This window comes from Ascaphus truei, chromosome 8, assembly GCF_040206685.1.
Source record: "Ascaphus truei isolate aAscTru1 chromosome 8, aAscTru1.hap1, whole genome shotgun sequence".
NCBI lineage: Eukaryota > Metazoa > Chordata > Amphibia > Anura > Ascaphidae > Ascaphus > Ascaphus truei.
In genome coordinates, this window is record NC_134490.1 from 95,331,968 (window position 1) to 95,351,565 (window position 19,598).

General features: G+C 43.9%; 1 protein-coding gene across 3 annotated transcripts in view; it reads left to right on the forward strand.

The window, feature by feature from the left end:
• BICC1 (BicC family RNA binding protein 1) overlaps nt 1-19,598 on the forward strand; it is a 317,587-nt gene that overhangs the window by 149,301 nt on the left and 148,688 nt on the right. For all 3 annotated transcript variants that reach the window (XM_075612943.1, XM_075612944.1, XM_075612945.1), the window contains one exon: nt 17,644-17,713. In XM_075612943.1, coding sequence (XP_075469058.1) covers nt 17,644-17,713 — 70 coding nt within the window. The remainder of the gene's footprint in view (nt 1-17,643; nt 17,714-19,598) is intronic.

Consider the following 19,598-nt stretch of genomic DNA (forward strand, 5'->3'; position numbering starts at 1 on the left):
CTAGTATACCCTACTGTGAATGCAGGGCAAGACACTTAATTACTACCCAATTTTCTGATACACACTTAGTAGGGTAGATCAATACACGATTTTATAACATATGGTTGATTTGTGGTCACGTCACTTGTATGTGTGCCGCAGATATTTGTTTTAAACAAGACATTTTCTGTGTATTTATACATAGCCATTTAATAAACACTGCCAACTAGAAAGCTCACTCACTTACAGGAATAGTGATCCTGTGCACGCAAGTAGGGATATTTGTCTCTCCTACCTAGGATTTACTAAAAACACTATATTTTTGCGGTAGAAATGAAACAAACTGAGCTGTGTACTATTACATGCGACTAAGCAGCCTTGACAGTAGCCCTGTGTTGATATAACGGGGACTCTATATGATATTAAATGAGCGAATGTCCGATTTGAGCACTAGATATATTGTTAGTAGCTTATAAGGAAGTGGTTGAAGGGACTGGTTTTGAACCATTATACCAAGTCCCTCTTTACAATATTTTTTAATTGCTAATAAAAGGATTTTATCTATCACATCTCTACACATTTCACACAGTGAGTGCATTCAGTAGGGAAACTTTTCTTGTGTTTTCTAACCAGACAGAAACTAATCAAATCAAGTTTGGGTTCCAGTCTTAGATGTTACTATTGTATAAGGAAAGATGGGGGTTTGACGAGGGGAGAAACTTCGCCACACCAGCCTAGATAAATGAGCTAGGTGTAATCCAGCAGTGAAGGGGTGCTACCTGGGGAGTCAGACTATTAAACTCTAAAAAGGTAGCTACAGTAGAGAGAAGTGAATCCTCTTATTGGTGCACACCCTAATAACCCAATCATAAGGGGAATCTTGGAATGATGGTAGCTCGTGTTAATGCAATGTTTAAATCATTGGTAAACTTATAAAAATGATATCTTTAATTAGACTTATTAAAATAAAACGGCTACCAAGAATAGCCCTAGTGACTCTAACATTTTAAAGTGAGTAACTGTATCCCACCTGATGTGATACCCTGGCTATCAGGGCCGCTGACACTGGGTGGGGAGAGCTGGGACAGGTGACTGTGGGGGGCTCGGCAGCCAGACAGAGCAGTTGGGCCTGACCTGTGACCAGGCCCGGCTGTCAGTCCTCTTGGCCCCGGGCCCGGCTCTCTCCCAGCTGCAGGCCTCTCCCCACTCTGTCCCACGCCGAGCATCTGATGCAGGCACGTGCCAGGCGTCTGTCTTTGGTGCGTGCCAGAAGCAAGTGGGCTCAGCTTCCTGTGCGCGCTGGCATGAAACCTGGCGTGCGCCAGCATCAGACGCTCAGCGTGGAACAGCTGTGGGAGAGCTGGGCCCAACGGCAAGGAGAGGACCGGCAGCCCGACCCAGCCTGACACCATCCCCAAGGTAATGTAGATCTATTTGGGGAGAGGGGGTTAAAGATGTATTTGGGGAGGGGGGGGGGTTTATATGTACTTGAGGGGGGGGTCAGGAGAGGGGTTTTATATGTACTGAGATGTTATTACTTTCACTTGGGAGTTGGGAAGGGAGAGCCAATTAACAACAAAGATGAGAGTAATGGTATTCTGGGGAACAAAATGGCAACCCTATGGTCTGCCTGATACAGTGCAGTGATGGTTCTTGACACAAAAAAAAGCTTGTCATTGTCATGTTATGTTACATTGTCATTTTTTTAACGGTCTTTATTTTTCTTTGGCAAAAATGATCTATGCGATGATTTTGGGGGGACACGTTTAGGGAAAACCAGTAGTAGTAGTAATCTTAGTAGTTACAGTGATCATAAAAGCATGGCTAATTAATTAATTTATGAGCCCTAGGATTACTTAAGGCTTAAGATGCTTATAAGCATCGGAATAGCAATACATTGCTCATCACTAAAGGATGTGAGGGGCTAAACCTAGGGTTGCCAGGTGCTTTTCCAAAAATATTGGACACAAGGGTGAAAGGTGTGACGCGCGCTGCACATGCTCCATGCTGTTTCTTCCTCCTCCTTGCACCCACCCCCAGGCTCCTGACGCCTCCTCTTGATTGGCTGCATTGCCCAGCAGAAGCCAACCAGGATGGAGGAAGCTGCCCAGCCCCCTGTCCCACCCTGCCCAGGGAAATCCGGCTGCCCCCTCAAGCCGGTCAGGTCACTTTGTCCAGAGGTAATACCGGTATACACAAAGATTTCCAGTATTACCTCCTAATTTGTTTACTGGACAGTGTCCAAAGTACAGGACAGTCCGATTCAATACTGGACACCTGGCAACCCTAGATAAACCCCCTGAAGAGACTCCCCCGCGTAAGGATACCCACTTCCTAAGCATGCCCCCCCATATAAATCCTAGACTAGTGTTCATACGCTCGCTTAGAGTACGGACACTTATTCTGCCCTACAGACTGCCATAGTAGTGACGCGCTGATTCCCCTCGCCCAATAGGCAAACGGCAGCACGCGCATGCGCCTGTCAGCACATCCTGAACAGCAATACCGGCTCCCTACCTGTACCGAAGCATCGATAAGAGGGGGAAAGGTAGTGCTTCACTTTAAGTACATTTTCGCTTTACAAACATGCTTTGAACCCATTGCATACATTAATGCGGGGTATGCCTTTATTGTTATCTGGTCTTCACCATTTCTGGCTTAATCATAGATTAGGTCACAGTGGTAACATGTGTAGATATGCAAAACCTTTGTAGGTTATTTTGTCATTGAAAAATCTGAGGATATTTGCAGTCACATTTGTGACTACAGTAAGAGTACAAATGCTTTTTTGCCATGTGCACTTGTCAGTTCTCAGATTTCAAACCAATTTTTCGTTAAAGCTGCAGTCTGCTTTGCTCCTTTTTTGGTACTGGGGCCTTTTTCCCTGGACCGTAGTGTCACTCTGCAGTGCCCCTGACCTTTGTGCACCCCCCTCTCTGTTTCCAAGATACAAGCAGTTCTCCACCACACTATCGCCACCGAAGTTCGCCTAGCTACGGGTGCCAATTGAAAGTGGTAACTTAGTCAGGTTTGTTTTTTGTTGTTGTCAATCATTGGCACAAAAGGCTAGAAATATTTCAGAAACTGGGTGGTCCCCAATGGTCAGGGGTGCATGGATCAGCGCAGGGGAAAAAGTGTGTATATATCCGAAACGGACAACCTATGTGCTGCTATTTAAAGGCATTACTTAATTACTTAATTGCTTCACTTGGAAAATGATCTGTGTTTAGGATTTTACATTTTTGTTAGGATAAAGAAGGCTATTGGCCAAAAGTGAAACATTTCAGATTGGGTTACATGAGAATTATGCATGTCTCCAGTTGAGCTGCAGAAATAATTTGCTGAATAAGCTAAATGGAGCAGTATTATGCCAGCTGCTTGCTCTAATTTAAAGAACATACCAACTTGTATCTGTGTTAGCACCTCTGAGTATTGTCAAGTATCCATCCTGGCATATCTACCTTGTTCATTCCAGAAAACATCCTTCATGTTTCCTTAAGATGGATCATTGAGGTCTTTGCCTTTATTCTCACAGGGCCGGGCATGGCTACAAAATGCCAAATTGTACATGTAGCTGTAAACACTGGAAACATATTGTTGTTGTTGATTACCAGCAGGGCTTTCTGAAACCAGTTACAGTCAATGTAAATGGTTTCCCCTTCTATCCAAAGTAGCTGATGCAATGCATTCAGCTATAGGAAATTGGGGAAAAAATGGATGGGTTTCCCTGAAATTAAAGTTGTATACTGTTTTGTTCCTCAAGTATCAAATACAACTACCTTTTTAATGCCATTTCCACTGGGTAAAGATGGGCGAACCTTTTCTGGTTCCCGTAATTTGTAATACATGTGCAAATTGGTGACGCATTTAATGAATGCTTATTTGCTGGTTCTCCGAGAGGAAAGAAGTGTCACACTTGACTCTTTTCGAAACTGGATAATATTTGCCAACTTTAGCAACACAAAATCAGCAATATTTGTCAAAGATTCTTATTTCTTTCGTTATACAGCTTACATTTTTCAAAGTGCAATAAGTTCCAAAATGTATGAAACCATTTTGCCATCTTTATCAGTGACTAATATTCACCATTAGATTGTTTCCCTGTAGAATATGCTTTGGTCTTGAGGTAAAGATGTGAAAACACCACCTTACTTTGTAAACAATTGTGCAGTCTTATGAGGTAAAAAAAGTTATTGTGTGAAGTAAAAATTGGCCCATCCAAGCTTAATTGGTCAGTAAACTGTGTATAAGAAAGGCACAATAGGTGATCCAGACCAGGCTTTTGGATCCGTCTTTTCAAGATGTTTGATATTTTTTAAATACAGAAATTCAGACAAGACACTGAATTTAACACAGCTGGCTCAATGGGGTTAGTCATTAAACTGTGGCAGTGCTGATTGGGAACTTTACTACGGAAACTTCCCTTGACGTTCATTGGCGTTTCCATTTGATAGTGGCATTATCACAGTTGCATGCATTGCACCCTCTGTGTAATTGCCCCCCCCTCCCACCCATTCAAGACCAGAAGTCTTACTGCTTCTCAGTTCAGCAACTCGCCCTCTGGAAAATCAAAATGACTGAACGCAGAAAGTGTGCGAGCAAGATTGTGAAAAGGGCAATATCTGCTGAACTTGTGGGCTCCCAGGTAAATCGCTCGTTCCTCACGGGAAACAAACTGAATAAAGTATAAAGGGTCATTTGAGATGGGCGTTTTAGAGTAAATGCAGGTAGTGTAGGAAAGGAGTGATTGTCGCATGGGGAAGATTAGCCTGTTTACTGTTTATAGAAAGTTTTAACTTATTTCAGGAACTACAAAAATGTGTGCAACTTTTTTGGGTACCAGCTATCCTCTAAGTTATTTCCCCCGCATATATTTTTGGACTTTTGATGTATTCATTGGCTGTGACAAATAAAAACATACCCTCGGTCAGGCCGCTGACATGGACAGAAAGCTGGGACTGCTTAGTCGGGCGGCTCGGGCACCATGTCACGCCATGTCGGTAAAAAATAAATAGCTGATACACCAGCTTAATTGTAGCCTGGGTACGAGAGCCACTCGGGGCCTTCTTCACAAGCGGCGCCAAGCTGATATAGGCAACTGCACAGGTGTGAAAAAAGTGTGTTTTGAATCTTCCTGGTTGGGCTGTTCCGCCAACCCACATTCAAGTTCTCGCATCCTCTTTCTCCCCCCCCCCCACCTGGATCATTCGCAGGCCCCCCTGTGGGTTGTTGCTGGTTCCAAGGCTCCCAGCCAGGCATCTCAATGGGCCATCAGCAGCCAATCCAAGGCTCCCTGCGGGCCATCTGAAGGTCCTTCTGCCGGCCATTGCAGATTCCTCCTTGAGCCTCCATGCTCCACCCTCAATTTAATCTCCCCTTGCTCCTAGTCCTATACCCCTACTACTCCAAGGCCCATACTTTACCCCCCTTCTACTCTCCCAGGCCTGTTCCTTACCCCCTATTCTTTCCCAGGCCCATACCTTCTTCCCCACCCCCAAACCTCCAGGCCTATACCTTACCCCCTCCCTTCCTCGGCCCATACCGTACCCCCCCATGTTCATACCTTAGCCCCCTTTTTCCCCTGGGACCATAACTTACTCACCCCTCTCTTCCCCCCCCCCCCAGGCCAATACCTTACATTACCATCCCCAGCCCATATTTTACCACACCCTGCCACTCCCCCTCCCCCCAGGCTCATACCGTACCAGATATTTTCATGGTAGATGTGCTATGGTTTGGGAAGGGGGGGGGGGCTCTTCCTTACATTTATCCCATGCTCCCAGATTTCTGTTGGCGTGCCTGCCCTCAGTAGCAATGATTAGCTGAATCGTACGTTCTGATCACCAAGTTTCATAGTACAACAATGGAGTTGGACCGCCACACTATCGCAAGCAAATATTCTGGTAAGATTGGCACTATGGATCATGTGCATATGAATTTTTTTTATTTGAAGTTACTTAAGTCAATGCCCTTACACAGAGGATGAAGTCACAAAAATGAGCATGCCAATCAACATATTTTTGGAGTACCACCTACAGTATAGTTGACAAGAAGGACCTAGATTCTTGGTCGAAGTCGGTGTCAGAATATAAGTCATGCTGTTGGTTTTCTGAGTGCCATCTGGCAGACTGAACTGTAAACAGCGCATAATTTATTTGAACGCTTGAAATTATTAGGCTTGGCTAAGGCTTTTTAACTGGCTTTATTTTTTTTTTCTCTTATGCTTTTCACCATGTTTTAGCAAGTAGGGCCGAGTGCTCTACTGCCACATACAGTATAAGGCCGCGCTTATAGTGCCGGTGACGCGACGTCGCCCGAAAACAAATGCATTACCGCCGCCGCGTGCGCTTATAGTAAGGTCGCGAAAACTGGTAGCCAGCAAAATTTGATTTTTCAAGGGTTGTCGCCTCGTGATAGCCCATGAACCAATCAAATGCCAGGAAACCCGAACCGCCATCGCCCAGCGAAATATAACTTTCGCCTGTGGCGACAGGTGCCGTCGCAATCAACGACACTATACGCGCGGCCTAAGGCTTATTTGCTATACCAGATTCCATTGACTACAACACTCGACAGTATGTGGGAAATGTGTTGCGTCTCAAGTGCAATGCAAAAGCTGTGTCTGCTGCCATGGGAATGAAACGGAGGAAGGGATTCATCCTGTCCAGAATGTCTATTGCTCACATGTCTGGGTTGCTGTGCTTAGGCTGATATGTACACCAAAGATGTAATAAATTCCAATGTAATCCTTAAATTGTGATTATAATTGTAACCCTGTTTCCCCCACCCAATCTCACATAGGGCCTCTCTGTGGGAAACTCACTCTGGTTACATGGCTTAGGGTGGTGCATACCTGCTGGTAACAGGGGGCCCTGGGTCTCCCGCATGGTGGTATAGGGGAATAACAGGACAGGCTTCTGGGGTCTTGCCTGCATTTTACATTCGGGTGCAGCGCCTCCATTTCGTGCAGCCCCCAGCTGTATGGGAGGAAGTCTCTGCAGAAGAATAACGTCCCCTCCTCCCAATAGGTTGGTAAGGGAATAAACCCTAAAAGGGTGCTTCAAATCGATGTTGGCTGAAGACCGTTATCGCAGTCTTCAAGGGATCAGTGGTTATTGATAATTCATGAACAGTGTGTAGGTTCCCCCATTAAATTCATCTGTTCATATAGATAGATATATATAGTATAAAACTCAGGCACATAGAGTAAACCGCTGTGGGGAAAGAGAGACCTCTAACCTGACCGGAGTGCTTGTCCCATCCGGCGGTTCCTTCTCTGGCGGGTCACGTGTTTCCAGCGGGTCCTTGAGCAGGGAGTGCAGAGACTCACGGGGCTGTCTCAGCCTGTGCCTGTTGAGCTGTCCGTTCGGGGGAGAAAGAAACCTCACCACTGTTCTCCTTGGCGTGCATCCGTCCCAGCACTGAACAACCAGGTAAGTGAAGAGGAGGGGGGAGGTGTTGGAGCACTGCAGTAAAAAAATACCAGGCTGGCGGCGGCGGCGTGCAACAAAATAACTTTAATGCGGCATATAAGCCCTGCTTAAAAAGACAGAACAATTCTCTGACGCGTTTCGTCTAAGCGACTTTTTCAAAGACTCTTTGAAAAAGTCGCTTAGACGAAACGCGTCAGAGAATTGTTCTGTCTTTTTAAGCAGGGCTTATATGCCGCATTAAAGTTATTTTGTGGCACGCCGCCGCCAGCCTGGTATTTTTTTACTGCAGTGCTCCAACACCTCCCCCCTCCTCCTCCCAATAGACTTCACTCTTAGGCAGGAGGTATTATAACAACTCGGGATGCTTTTATTTGGGTTCCTTTTTCAGCAGCCACAGGTAGAGAGCAATAGAAGGATCTTCACCCTCAGGATGTCCCTGGATTCACTCCTGGCCAAAGGGCACAGAGAGTGGTCCTTGCTCTTCCCTTATCCCCTGGTGGTATGAGGTACAGTATTGGTTTCCCTCACCGCTCCCCGGAGGGTGGGCCTCAAGCCTGCCAGAGCCCTGCAGCTTAGTTGGGTAAATCTTGCCCCTCTCACGGTAGAGGCAGACTGACTATATCAGGAAGTACAATGCATTAAGTACAGCTCCAGTAAGCACCACCTCTGTAGACTGCGACTGAGCCAGAAGTATATAACAGCGCTGCATATAGTGGAGAATGGGGTTCAGGCCCTTGGATGGTGCTGGCCAGCAGATAATGTTTTGAGGTCTTGTGCTATACACAGATCTTGGTTCACTCAACCCCAGGAAGGTCTTGAGCTCCTCCCTCTTCCCTGGATGGGAAGGCACTGACACTATAATTTGGAAGGCCTCCTCCCTAAGACTGCGTCCATACAGGGGCAGACAGTGCAGACGCGTCCGCACGCTGAGCGATCAGACTGCCTAAAGGCAGTGATCGCATCTATACTGCATGCGGGCGCGGGCGGAAATGGGAGGTGCTTTCTGTGACACCCTTTGTTTATCTGAGCTTTGCCTCTGGGCTATTTGTGAATGTAATCTGTACAGCATTGTGTATTTTATAATTGTGTAATCTATTCAGCTGTCCTGGACCAGGATTGTGTTTTCTCTGCCTTCAGGCTGCCAGCACTCCTCAGCCTCGCTGTTGCAACAATGTTGCCACCCCTTGTGGGTTTCTTGGCTTCAGCCAGTTGCCTTGGCAAACCCCCTGCCTTTTACCAGGATGTACTGCTCCCCCTCCCCTTGCCAGGTGGTATTGTCCCAGTTAATTTCCCATCAGCCCAGACCAGCATGCGGTCTCTTAGTACCAGCAGCCATCTTGAAGCGACTACTCTCTAGAAGCGACTACTTCCTCCCCCCGGACGATCTGCCTCCTCCTGCTCACCACCTCCCCTGATCCACCCCACTACTCATCTCCATCTCTACCTGTCCCTCCTGTGTAAGTGCCCTAAAACTAACACTGCCCCCTTCTGGCCACATCCCCGCCCTCCCCTCTAGTGCGACTTGTCGTTCCTGTTCCACCACTTTTTGCTGCCTTGGGTGGCCACAGACTCCACTCCTTGCAATAGCCCACGCTTGGGCAGCTTTGCCTCGTGCAGGCATGTCTCTGCTCCCTCTCCTCATGATGCGTCCTGTTCTTGTGCTTGCCAGCCCAGATCCTGACACCTTCGGGCCTCCGCCGCTGGAGTCCACCCTGCTACTAAAGATGGGTAAAAGCATAAAAAATAGTTTCCCTTTCCCTTTACTCAACAATCTGCTCCATTGTGCGACATCCGTCGACTGATATGATGATGTCTCTATCTATGCGGATCCACACTTGGATAGTCTGGGCGGATTTTACCTTCAGAATCCACCATTGTGTCCAATCTGCATGGATTTTACCCGGAATCCACCCTTGCATCCCAATCTGCGCGAATTTTAACCCTGAAATTCGCCCTTGTGTCATATCCACATGGATTTCACCAAGGAATCCGCCTGCTTGTCCATCTGTGAGAACTTCACATGGCAAATCAGACCCCTTTTGCTAAATCTGCATGAATTTTACCCCAAAATCCACGATCCTATCAAAATCTGCACTTTCCCGTTGAAATCCGTACAAGCTCTGTACCATATATCCCAAATCCGCGTCAATCTGCTGATTTCGTGCCAGCGCTCCACCAATCTGCCATCCGCTGGAGGATCATCAAAACGACACTTCGCCAATGGATTCCAGAATGCACAATGCAAATTACAGTGACACGTGCTACCCCTCCCAAACCCGCCCCAGAAAAATCTGCGGACCCAGAAATCACCCGATCTGCGCTAGTTGCAAAAACCACAAAATAAAATTCCCCCTTTTCTACTTTCCACTTCTGCTTCCGCCACTCTGCTGCACCGGGCGATCCCTCTGACCGAAATCCCCCACCTCCCCACACAGCACGTGAGCCGGGAGCCACCCAGGACTCCGCTGCTGCATTTCCTCCTCCAGCGCCCTCATTCACGAGTCTCCGCCACTAACTGACTGCGTCCATATCATCTCTGCTGGACCCTCAGACTGTGACTTTCTTCCACGCTGTGCAGCCATCTCTCTGGGATCAGGATACCTTGAAAATCTGAACACCAGTAGATCCTAGAAGAAAGAGGAAGTTATGATCCCTCCCCATTGCTTGAAGTACCCCTTCCTTACCCCTCCCCCTGGCCGGACATCACAGCACCTTTTGGGAGGGACCGCCCCTTCCTTACATGTCTGGGGCTTTTTTTTATTGAAATTTGAATTTTCTGTTTTTAGAATTATTACATTTGCTTAAGGTAGATATGTACTGTACTAGAGTAAATAGTGTGATAATGTGGGGGTTTTTTGGAAGTGGGATAGCTTTTATATGAGCCGTATGTTTTAAATGACCTGTCGATTTTAGGAACAAATTACCCAATAGAAGTGAAGTATGTGTGAAGGGTTAAATGTGATCACTGATCTAAAACGGACAACTACTGTACATGCATTTAAAAACATCTTAAATATTAGTTTGTAAATGTACCAAGCTGAAACTATAAATATTTTTTTATTTACATTTGGAGCAAAAGTATTGGCAGCAAAGCACGATGATATGGAAAAATGTAAGTTGTTACAAATTGTAATAATTGCAGTAAAATAAGATCCAGTACTTAAGAAATAATAAACATCTGAAATTCCACTGGAGATAACAAATGAAGTTGATATGTTCATAACATTAGAGGGCATTTTGAGTCAGAAACACATTGGCGTGTTGGCAGATTTTTGGACACATGAATCCTGTTTTAGAAATACCATTTGTTGCTAGACAAAGATAAGTACGCCCAACAATTATTTTCCTGCAAGAAGAATACAGTGGTTTCTTGCCCTAAATGTTACTGGCCTAACATCTGGATAACAGCAGTGATGGTGTGCTGTGAGAGGTGGGATGTGTCATCCTTGTAAACGTTCATTGTTTATGGACATAGTGTATATATTTTCCTATAATAACTATCCAGAGTTGTTCAATTTTAGTATTATCAGATGGTCCTGCAAGGCAACAGGGCTACAAGTTTGTTTGTTTTTGGTTGGTCATTAATCTATAGAGTGACATAGCCAGGAACCCTGAGCATTAATGGTTTTTATTTCAATTTAGCTGCTACACTTCTTTTCCTCAGATCATTTTTTTGTTTTTTTTTACCTTTTTGTGCTGTAAGGTCCATGGCACCCAAGTGCCACGTACATTTTAGCACCCCAGCCATGTAATTGCTGGTATACCGGTCACAATCCACTCTGTGGCCAGCACAAGAGGGCTCTGTTTCTTCTGGTGCATTCACAATTCCTTGAAGTGGGAATGGGATCTCTTCTAAAAGTTTGCAAAACATGCCACAGTGCTCACTGAACATCAGTAAGTGCCGCTCGGGTGCTACGCCCTAGGGCATTATAAGGACATTTTAAAGGGTGAGAGCCAGAGCCATGTTACATGTAAATCAAGTTACCGCTCTTTCGTTTAACAGTGCTATGTGCATTAATTGGCACCACTTAGGAAATCTGGGTACAAGTCTTTAATTAAAGAAGCAACGTGAGACCTAGTAGATTAGCATGTTTGGAAGAATAAAGCATTTAGCAGATTGACAGTACATTTGTACATTGCATATGAATTGACTGATTAAATTCCCTTTTTTGCCCATTAGTTACTACAGTATATGGTGAATATGGCGTGTCATATACAGGGCAGTTTCCTCTGGAGATTTTGTCATCAAATGATTGCTACAAACACCAACCCTGCATAAGGCCTTAATATGGTACAGAATCGAGCCTATGATCACTTTTAAGACCCCAAGCAGCTTCATTGCTAGTCAATATACGGACGCTTAAAATTTGGCTCGAATAACTATTTTACAATCCAAATCTAAATAAAAGCATAATCTTTTAATTCAAGATATGAATGTGGGTTGCAGTGATCATTTCAGGTTGATATTTTGTGATTGTTCCCCCTCCCCCTTTATATTATTGGTTTCTTTAAAATGAACATATATAGTTGAAAAACTAGTCAAACTGATTCGCGCCCCCCCCCCCCCAAAGTTGTGGCAGAATTAAGAAAACATAAGGTGTTAAAACTAAAAAGAAAAAAAAACTTTTTCATTGAAACGAGGTAGATTGTAATAATGTTTGAAGCTGCAGAACGAGCGCGCTCTGCCCAGTGCACAGAGCTGTAGGTAACAGTTTGCAGGATCTAACCTTCATCCTCAGACTTGGTTTATAATTTAGAGCCCATTGCAGTTTTTCAGTGTAAGAAGGGATTTCCAGCTGTATGATCGCGGAGAGTTGTGGCTTGTGTGTGTGAGAGCAGGTTGCCCCATTTTTAAATGTAACCTTCCGATTTAAGACACGCTAGATTCTGAAAATATCTAATGATCCCTTCGCCTCCTTTATAATAGCATGTTTTTTCTGTGTGGGGTATAGCTCCATCCTCCTCTTTATAACATGCATGTTTTTTCTTTAGGGGTATAGCTCCATCCTCCTCTTTGTAACATGCATGTTTTTTCTGTGGGGGTATAGCTCCATCCTCCTCTTTGTAACATGCATGTTTTTTCTGTGGGTGTATAGCTCGATCCTCCTCTTTATAGTATGCATGTTTTTTCTGTGTGGGTTTAGCTCCATCCTCATCTTTGTTTTCTTTCCTGTATTTAAACAGAGAATTCTGCATCCACATTATGGTCCATAGTCACTAAGCTTCTACCATAAACCACCTTACAGCTATAATATGTTATAAATGCTTAAAGGGCTGATTAATACATGTGGTTCTGTTCTGCATTGCATACAGTATGTGCTGCAGACGATAAAGTATAGACTAAGATTTGTACGTACAGTTGTATATCTTTATCAAGCCCAGTAGCAGCTTGACTCTGAAATTTGGTTCTTCTAAATACAAAGCATGAAAAGCTAGCAGAGGGAAGACCTAGTGGGAAATTGGATACTGCAATTAATATGTTGTTGCACTGGCTTTGGTTTGAGATGTTCAATGTTGAACTGCAATAGTAAATGTCATTGTGCTGTGTATATTTGCTTAAAGATGGCTGGAAACTATATATGCTAGATGCATTTGAACCACTCTTCTGTTCTTGCCTTTAGTCCTTAATTGCTTTTTAAAAATGATAGGCATTTCCTGTTTTTCTGTTTAATAACTTGCATATGTATGGTCTGATGTGGTTTGAAGCATCATTGATTGACAGACAGTAGTTTAAAATTCTTCTACTGTACAATGACGTCTGTGCTTTACTAATCTCTAAGCATATTGTATGTCGATTGGGAATGTTTGACGCACTTTACTATATGCGAGTTTTTATAATGGTGTTTGGTTGGGCGTTGCAATGATGGAATAACAGTAATCAAACGATTGCAGAGTATGCGGTGTATAATATTCTTTGAATTGGAACAACGTTGTATCTTTATCCTTTAACCTTCCCGCAGTGAGCTGCTTTTCATTTCTCACTCTGTTTAATAGAAATGATGAGTATATTCTTTATCTAACAATGGTGCTTGATAAATATTGAAAAATATCTCAAATGGCGTGGCACATATTAACCTAATTAAGGGATTCTGATGGATGCGCAGTTATCAGGGGCCCTCGTGGCGTCGGTAGCGTACACAGCCTGTTTGACTGATTCCCATTACCAGTTAACTTTGCCCTCTAGCTTTGTAGCCCTAATTACACCCCTGTTAGTTACTGCTGTAGGAAGTCTGGATTGTATCACTGCGATTGCTAAATGAAATATGTATCTTTACCATATTAGCAGGTGGGTATTCATTTTTTGTACTGAAGATGCAAAGATGCAATAGAACAGTGATTCCCAACAGTGGGTTTGTGAACCCCAGGGCCTGAGTCTGCAACCTTTCAAGGAAGAGCCATCTTATAAATAAATTCTTTGTCCAACACATGCATGAATATTACACCCCCACATACATATACTGCACACACACCAGGTATATACTGTACAGTATAAGCATTAACATCCAACATACAACACACTTTAATCAGAATTAGGGAAAGGAAAAAATATGTGGGGGATTAAAATGCATCTCACAATAAGTCCCTAGATTTAGTTTTTTCATTGTTTTTCTGTGCAAAAAACAGTTTGTCATTTACATGCATGCACTACCCCCCAAAACTCACAACGCCCCTAAATACACGCAAACCCTACCCCCCCAACAAATAAACACACTACCCCCCAAATATATATGTATATTTACTTACACCAAGGGGGTGCAAACTTTATCCCCTGCGCCCCCTCTCCTTACCTTGTCTCCGATATTCTAACATCACAACATCACTTGATGCCGCGTTGCCATGGCGACATGCCACCAGAGACCAGGTAAAGGAACCTGGAGGCCTTGTGCGCGATCCGGCATTTCATTTAAATGCTTTGGGGGAAGAGCGCGAGGCTTCCTAGCCCCTGACTCTCTACCTTAATGTCTGCAGGTTGCCGCTCCCACCTCTCACTGTACCGCCGGTAACTGACGGCGCACGCCGGAAGATGTGGCACACTCCCGCATGAGGCCCGGTGTGGGACAGTGCAGGAGGCAGGCCAGCCCAGTGCTTGCCGGGGCCCCCCTCCCCCGCAGTTACCGGAAGCACAGTGAGAGGCGGCCAGATGGGCGCGGCAACCTGCGGACAGAGGAGAGCCACATGTAGGAGCAGAAAATGCGTTTCCGACCCCTTCCCTAGGGGCTCGTGAGGTGTCTCTTAGAGCAGCGGTGCGTAAACTGGGGGGCGCGAGACTGTGGTGGGGGGGGTGCGGGGTTTAGAGAGGCCCCGCACACTTCCCGAAGGCACTTAAATTAACTGCCAGGGGAGCTGCAGTGCCTCTGTAAACCTAAGTTACCTTGGCTCCGGAGGCTTCTCACACGCGTTGCCATGGCAATGCGACGTCATGATGCCAGCGTGGAGGTGAGGGGACCGCTGGTGGGGGGCGCAGGGAAGAAAGTTTGCGCCCCCCTGTCTTAGAGGTTTGGTAATTTTTATTTATTTTTGTCAGGAACCCACTATAGTGCCGGGTTGAGACTGCACACTTACAGTAGGAGTTTATAAAGTTGTTCCCCACAATGCTTTGCATCCACAGCGGGAAAGCTTTGTGAGTTTTCGCGGTTAAACACCCGTTTAGTTTGTGTTCCCCCCACGAGGTCAGGAGACTTGACCTGGGAGACAGCGAGGGAGAATACAAACTTCAGTTATTCTTATATTTCTCATTTGTTCTCTCGCTCTTTTTTTTAAATCAAACGAAATCAACCACGTTAACTATGCACAAAAAAAGGGCGGCGGGTGGGAACTGCTGGCAGGGATCGGACTGCCCATGCGCCCTGCCAGCCGATCTAAATAAACGCCATAGCCCCTCGACCGTGTCGCCCCCAGCACCTGACGGAGACGGGGGGGGGGGGGGGGTTGTGTGAGGTGTGGAAGAGGCCGGGAAGAGGCCACAGAACAAAGCTATTTAAAACCAGGGTTGCACAATTTAAAACAAGAATTGGGCACCGCTGCAACAGAACGTGTGTATGTTTATGGGTTTTGTACAGCGCTAAATGAAAGGGAAAACATCCACGGAGCTCACATTTACAGAGGCTCGGATTTAAAAAAAAAAAAGTCCCCAGCGTTTAGCAGCCAGTGTTTAATATAACGCACTTTCTCAGGACTATACTTCTGTTTTCGCAAAAGTTAATATTCATGTTCTGTTAATAATTCCTTTGCTGTTTTAATGAATGTGCAATAACCTGTGGTTAGTCCACCTGGAAGGCCTCACTTCTGTGGGCCAAAGGGATGCTGCAACATCCCAGCTTCCTATTGTATGACCCCGGTGGCCACCTTTTTATTTTAATTCTTTTTAATTATTTTAATTATTTTCTTACACTGTTCTCTAGTACATTTAAAGGTAAATGTATTTGGAACCAGGGAAGGGGTAATGCGTGGGGTCCCGGGGGGGAGGGGAGGTGTCCCTGGAGCGGAGAATAGTGTGGTTCGTTCCACAGGCCCTACTTGTCCCAATTCTGGAAAAGGCAAAACCTAAAAAGTGGGAATATTGCTACTTTAAAAACATTAGTCTCCCAATTCTCCACCACAGATATCAACATTTTGTGAATGAAACAAATGTGGCAATTCTGGAAACCTAGAATTAATTGTTACCAACACACAGGACAGTACATATTTTAAGACACATAATAAAAATAAATGCTTAGGACAGATGTTCACACAAGTTGCTCTTCAATGCTACAGTCTGCAGAATAGCTAGTTTCACTGCACTGCATCTTTCTATAACCATGACATTAAATGACTATTTTGGCCCTGTAGAGGTTTTGCAGATTTTGCGTATGTATATACAGTATATTTAAACCTTGTAACTTGAGACATGGGGGTTGCTTTAGTTCCCTTGCCGTTTTTTCCTTTTGGTTGTCGTACTGCATTTTAATTACACCGCTCTTATCGTTCTGCGTTGGCCTTCTTTCTATTTGTCTGGATGAAACAAGATAAACCCTACAATAACTTCCCTTTTGAGCATCACCGCAGTAAATGAAAGCTTTGAGAATTTCCAGATGCCTTCTAAAATATTCATACATATCTAGGTTGTTTATAAAAAGAAATGCACACATCAGGATTTCACCCTTTAAACCGATCACAGCCAATAATTAACTTTTGTTGAAGTGGGACTACACCTTATTTATTATGTATTTTATCAATGTTAATGTAAACCTGTTTAGGTCTTCACAGCATTCAGCATTAAATGCAGCTAGATCTGAATGACGATCTAAGTAAAACATATTTTTTCATCTGTTTAATAACACTTTTTGGTTATAGGTGCATTCAGTAAGCAAGATGTTGAATGATTCATTGGATCCTTATATCCGCTATCCACAGCTGTAAACTTTAAAGTCACTTACTGAAAAGCAGGACAACACTGTATTTATTAGTGTTGTATATTTTGTAATTAAACATCTAGAACAATACAGTACGTGTATTTTTAAGTGCGTGTGTCAGATATAGAGGGATTCCTGGTTTTACCCCCAAAAATGTAAACCTACAGTAACTCAACTTGGAAATGGAATTGCTGTTGGAGTTTTCTACCATTAGAAATGGCTTGTATTACTTGCCAAACCTATTTCTAGTGCTTGCACTTCCATGTAACTGTGGAGTGGTCAGTTTAGTACTATGAATGCATTACAGAAAGGCTCTGTTAGTGATGTGTTGGAAGCCGAAGTTTTGCATTTCACCGGACCATTGCCAAAATTCCTCTTGGAAGAAACTAGATTTTGACAAGAAAATAAGTGATTGCAGCAGGCACATTAACCTAAAGTGCCCTACAGTGACCCAAGAATGACATACTGTTGTATAGTGTAAACCTAAGCTTAGACTGTTTGCAGGATGGAGACGAACGTAACCCCTTCATAGCTTTGTATTACAATGTATTTCCCGCCCGGAATGAAGGTGTTAAATTAGCCTGGAACAAGACATCATTGTTCAGTCCAAGAAATCTGCTTGTAATGTGTTTGTAATTATTTTAATGTATTAGTTGTCAAGATCATGACAAAATCAGTATTCTCAAGGAAACCCAGATTGATGGCAGATAATGACTATTGGTTTGCTCAGTGTATTCATTAAAGACGTTTCCTGGCCGGGATTTCGATCCCTGGCCATGGCAGTGAGAATGTTTTAATGCTATCCAATTACTAAAGAGTCACATACTTTTCCTCTGCAGATTATGGAAGAAACAAATACGCAGATTGCTTGGCCATCAAAACTGAAGATAGGGGCGAAGTCCAAAAAAGGTAATTTAATTTTTGATCTAAACAGAAGTAGACAAGCTTACTACACCGTGAGTGGTGCCATTGTATGTCATGTATTGCATTTTACGTGTGATGGATTCAGACTCTCTTGGTTCCGTAAAAGCAATACTGCTCCAAAAGATACACTATCTGTTACTTTACATGACGTCTGTTCAGGAAGAGGGACCCAGAACGCAATTTGCATTATTCATAAATATACTCGTATATAAATGCATTATTTAGTCAGTTATGCTGTGCACAATTCGTATAGTATTAATCTGAAGAGGGACTTGAATAGCATTGCAGATAACGATGTTCCAGGTCTCTTCACAAATGGAAGTTTTGTGCATTGCGTAACTAGCAAATGTAAAAATAATAAAAAAATGCCTTTTCCATCTTCCCGGCCTGGCGAAGCGGTAAACTTACATTTCTAAAAACGGCCTTTTACCTCCGTTAATATCAATGCAGTGTTTTAAGTTCTATATGGGCATATAATTAGCCCCTAAATTAGTCCCTATCCGATGCAAAGCATTTTTCTTAGTGTTTTTCAAGCTTACATTTTTTTACATTAGTAAACCTCATAAAAGGGGAGTGAAGATATTACACAATTGAGGGTTCACATGGTAGTGCAATTCCAGATTACGTTGTGAAGTGGGATTTTACCCTTGAAGTATTCATCGACTTGTATGTTGCGTGAGACTGCACACGTATCAGTCAAGTTTCAGAGGGAAAGAATAGATTTAAACATTGTTTTCCATAAAAAAATTAAGTCGTGTAAATAATATTTGGACAAAATTTGAAATGAGACATGGGTACCTTGTCATCCAATAAAAAAATGCTTTGATTTGTGTTATGATACTGTTATAAAGTACTTTAAAGTACAAACTTTTGCCGCTAAAACGTGTTCTTTGCACTTGTTGAAAAGGACTTTTTGGTTACTGTACCATTTTATGGGCGAATAGTCATTCAATGGTCAAAAAAAAAGTATCTCACGTTAAAGGATATCCAAAAGTCTATTGTGTTCACTTATGTGCAGTTTACACTTTTCCTCCCTACATTTCTGGAACATTATTTGGCTGCACGGGACATTTCCTGCTTTTTTGTGTGGCTGGCTTGTGTCCTGTTATATCACAGCTGGTCATTCTGTGATTCATCTTTTCGACAATTCTCTCTTTACAGCATCTGATCTCTGACTAGTATTTTAAGGCCTGTAATACAGTGCGCGTGCACGCGTCTATGATAATTGCATGTGTGAGCCTGACGTTGATATAGTTGAGACGCGCGCAGCCGTGAGCATTGGCGCGACAGATCTAAGGAAAGACATGACATTTGTCTTTTCGTGCTGTTGGCGCGCCACGTGAAACTGTGAGCCAATCAGTGCAGGCTAACTCTATGATGTCATTGCCACGCCCCTTAGATGTGCACAATACCGTTTGTATTATAAGTACAAAATGCACGCGTCGCACGCAACACCGTGCCCGGACGCACACCAGCGGTTACTATAAAACCAGCCTAACGCAGGTTATGAAATTTAAATATACACCCTTAACCCTTTCGCTGCTAGAAGTGCCACCGGTCTTCCATGAATTGCCAACGCCAGCTTGCTTGGAGGGCGGGAGGGGGGGAGATCATGTGGTCACAGCCAGCACCAGGAAGGTGGGTGGAAGTAGAAGGGGCTCCTCTACTGTTTCTTTTGCGTTTGAGCGCTGAATGCCATCTTCCCCTAGAAAACTAGCAAACATACTGTAGCACTGTTGCATGATGTTCCCTGTGTATATATGTGTTTATGTATATGTACACGCACACTCTTTACGTTATGGTGGGTGAAAAAGGCAGCAAAAAACCTCCACCGTTGGCATATAGCCAATAAAGAATATCACTTGTGCGC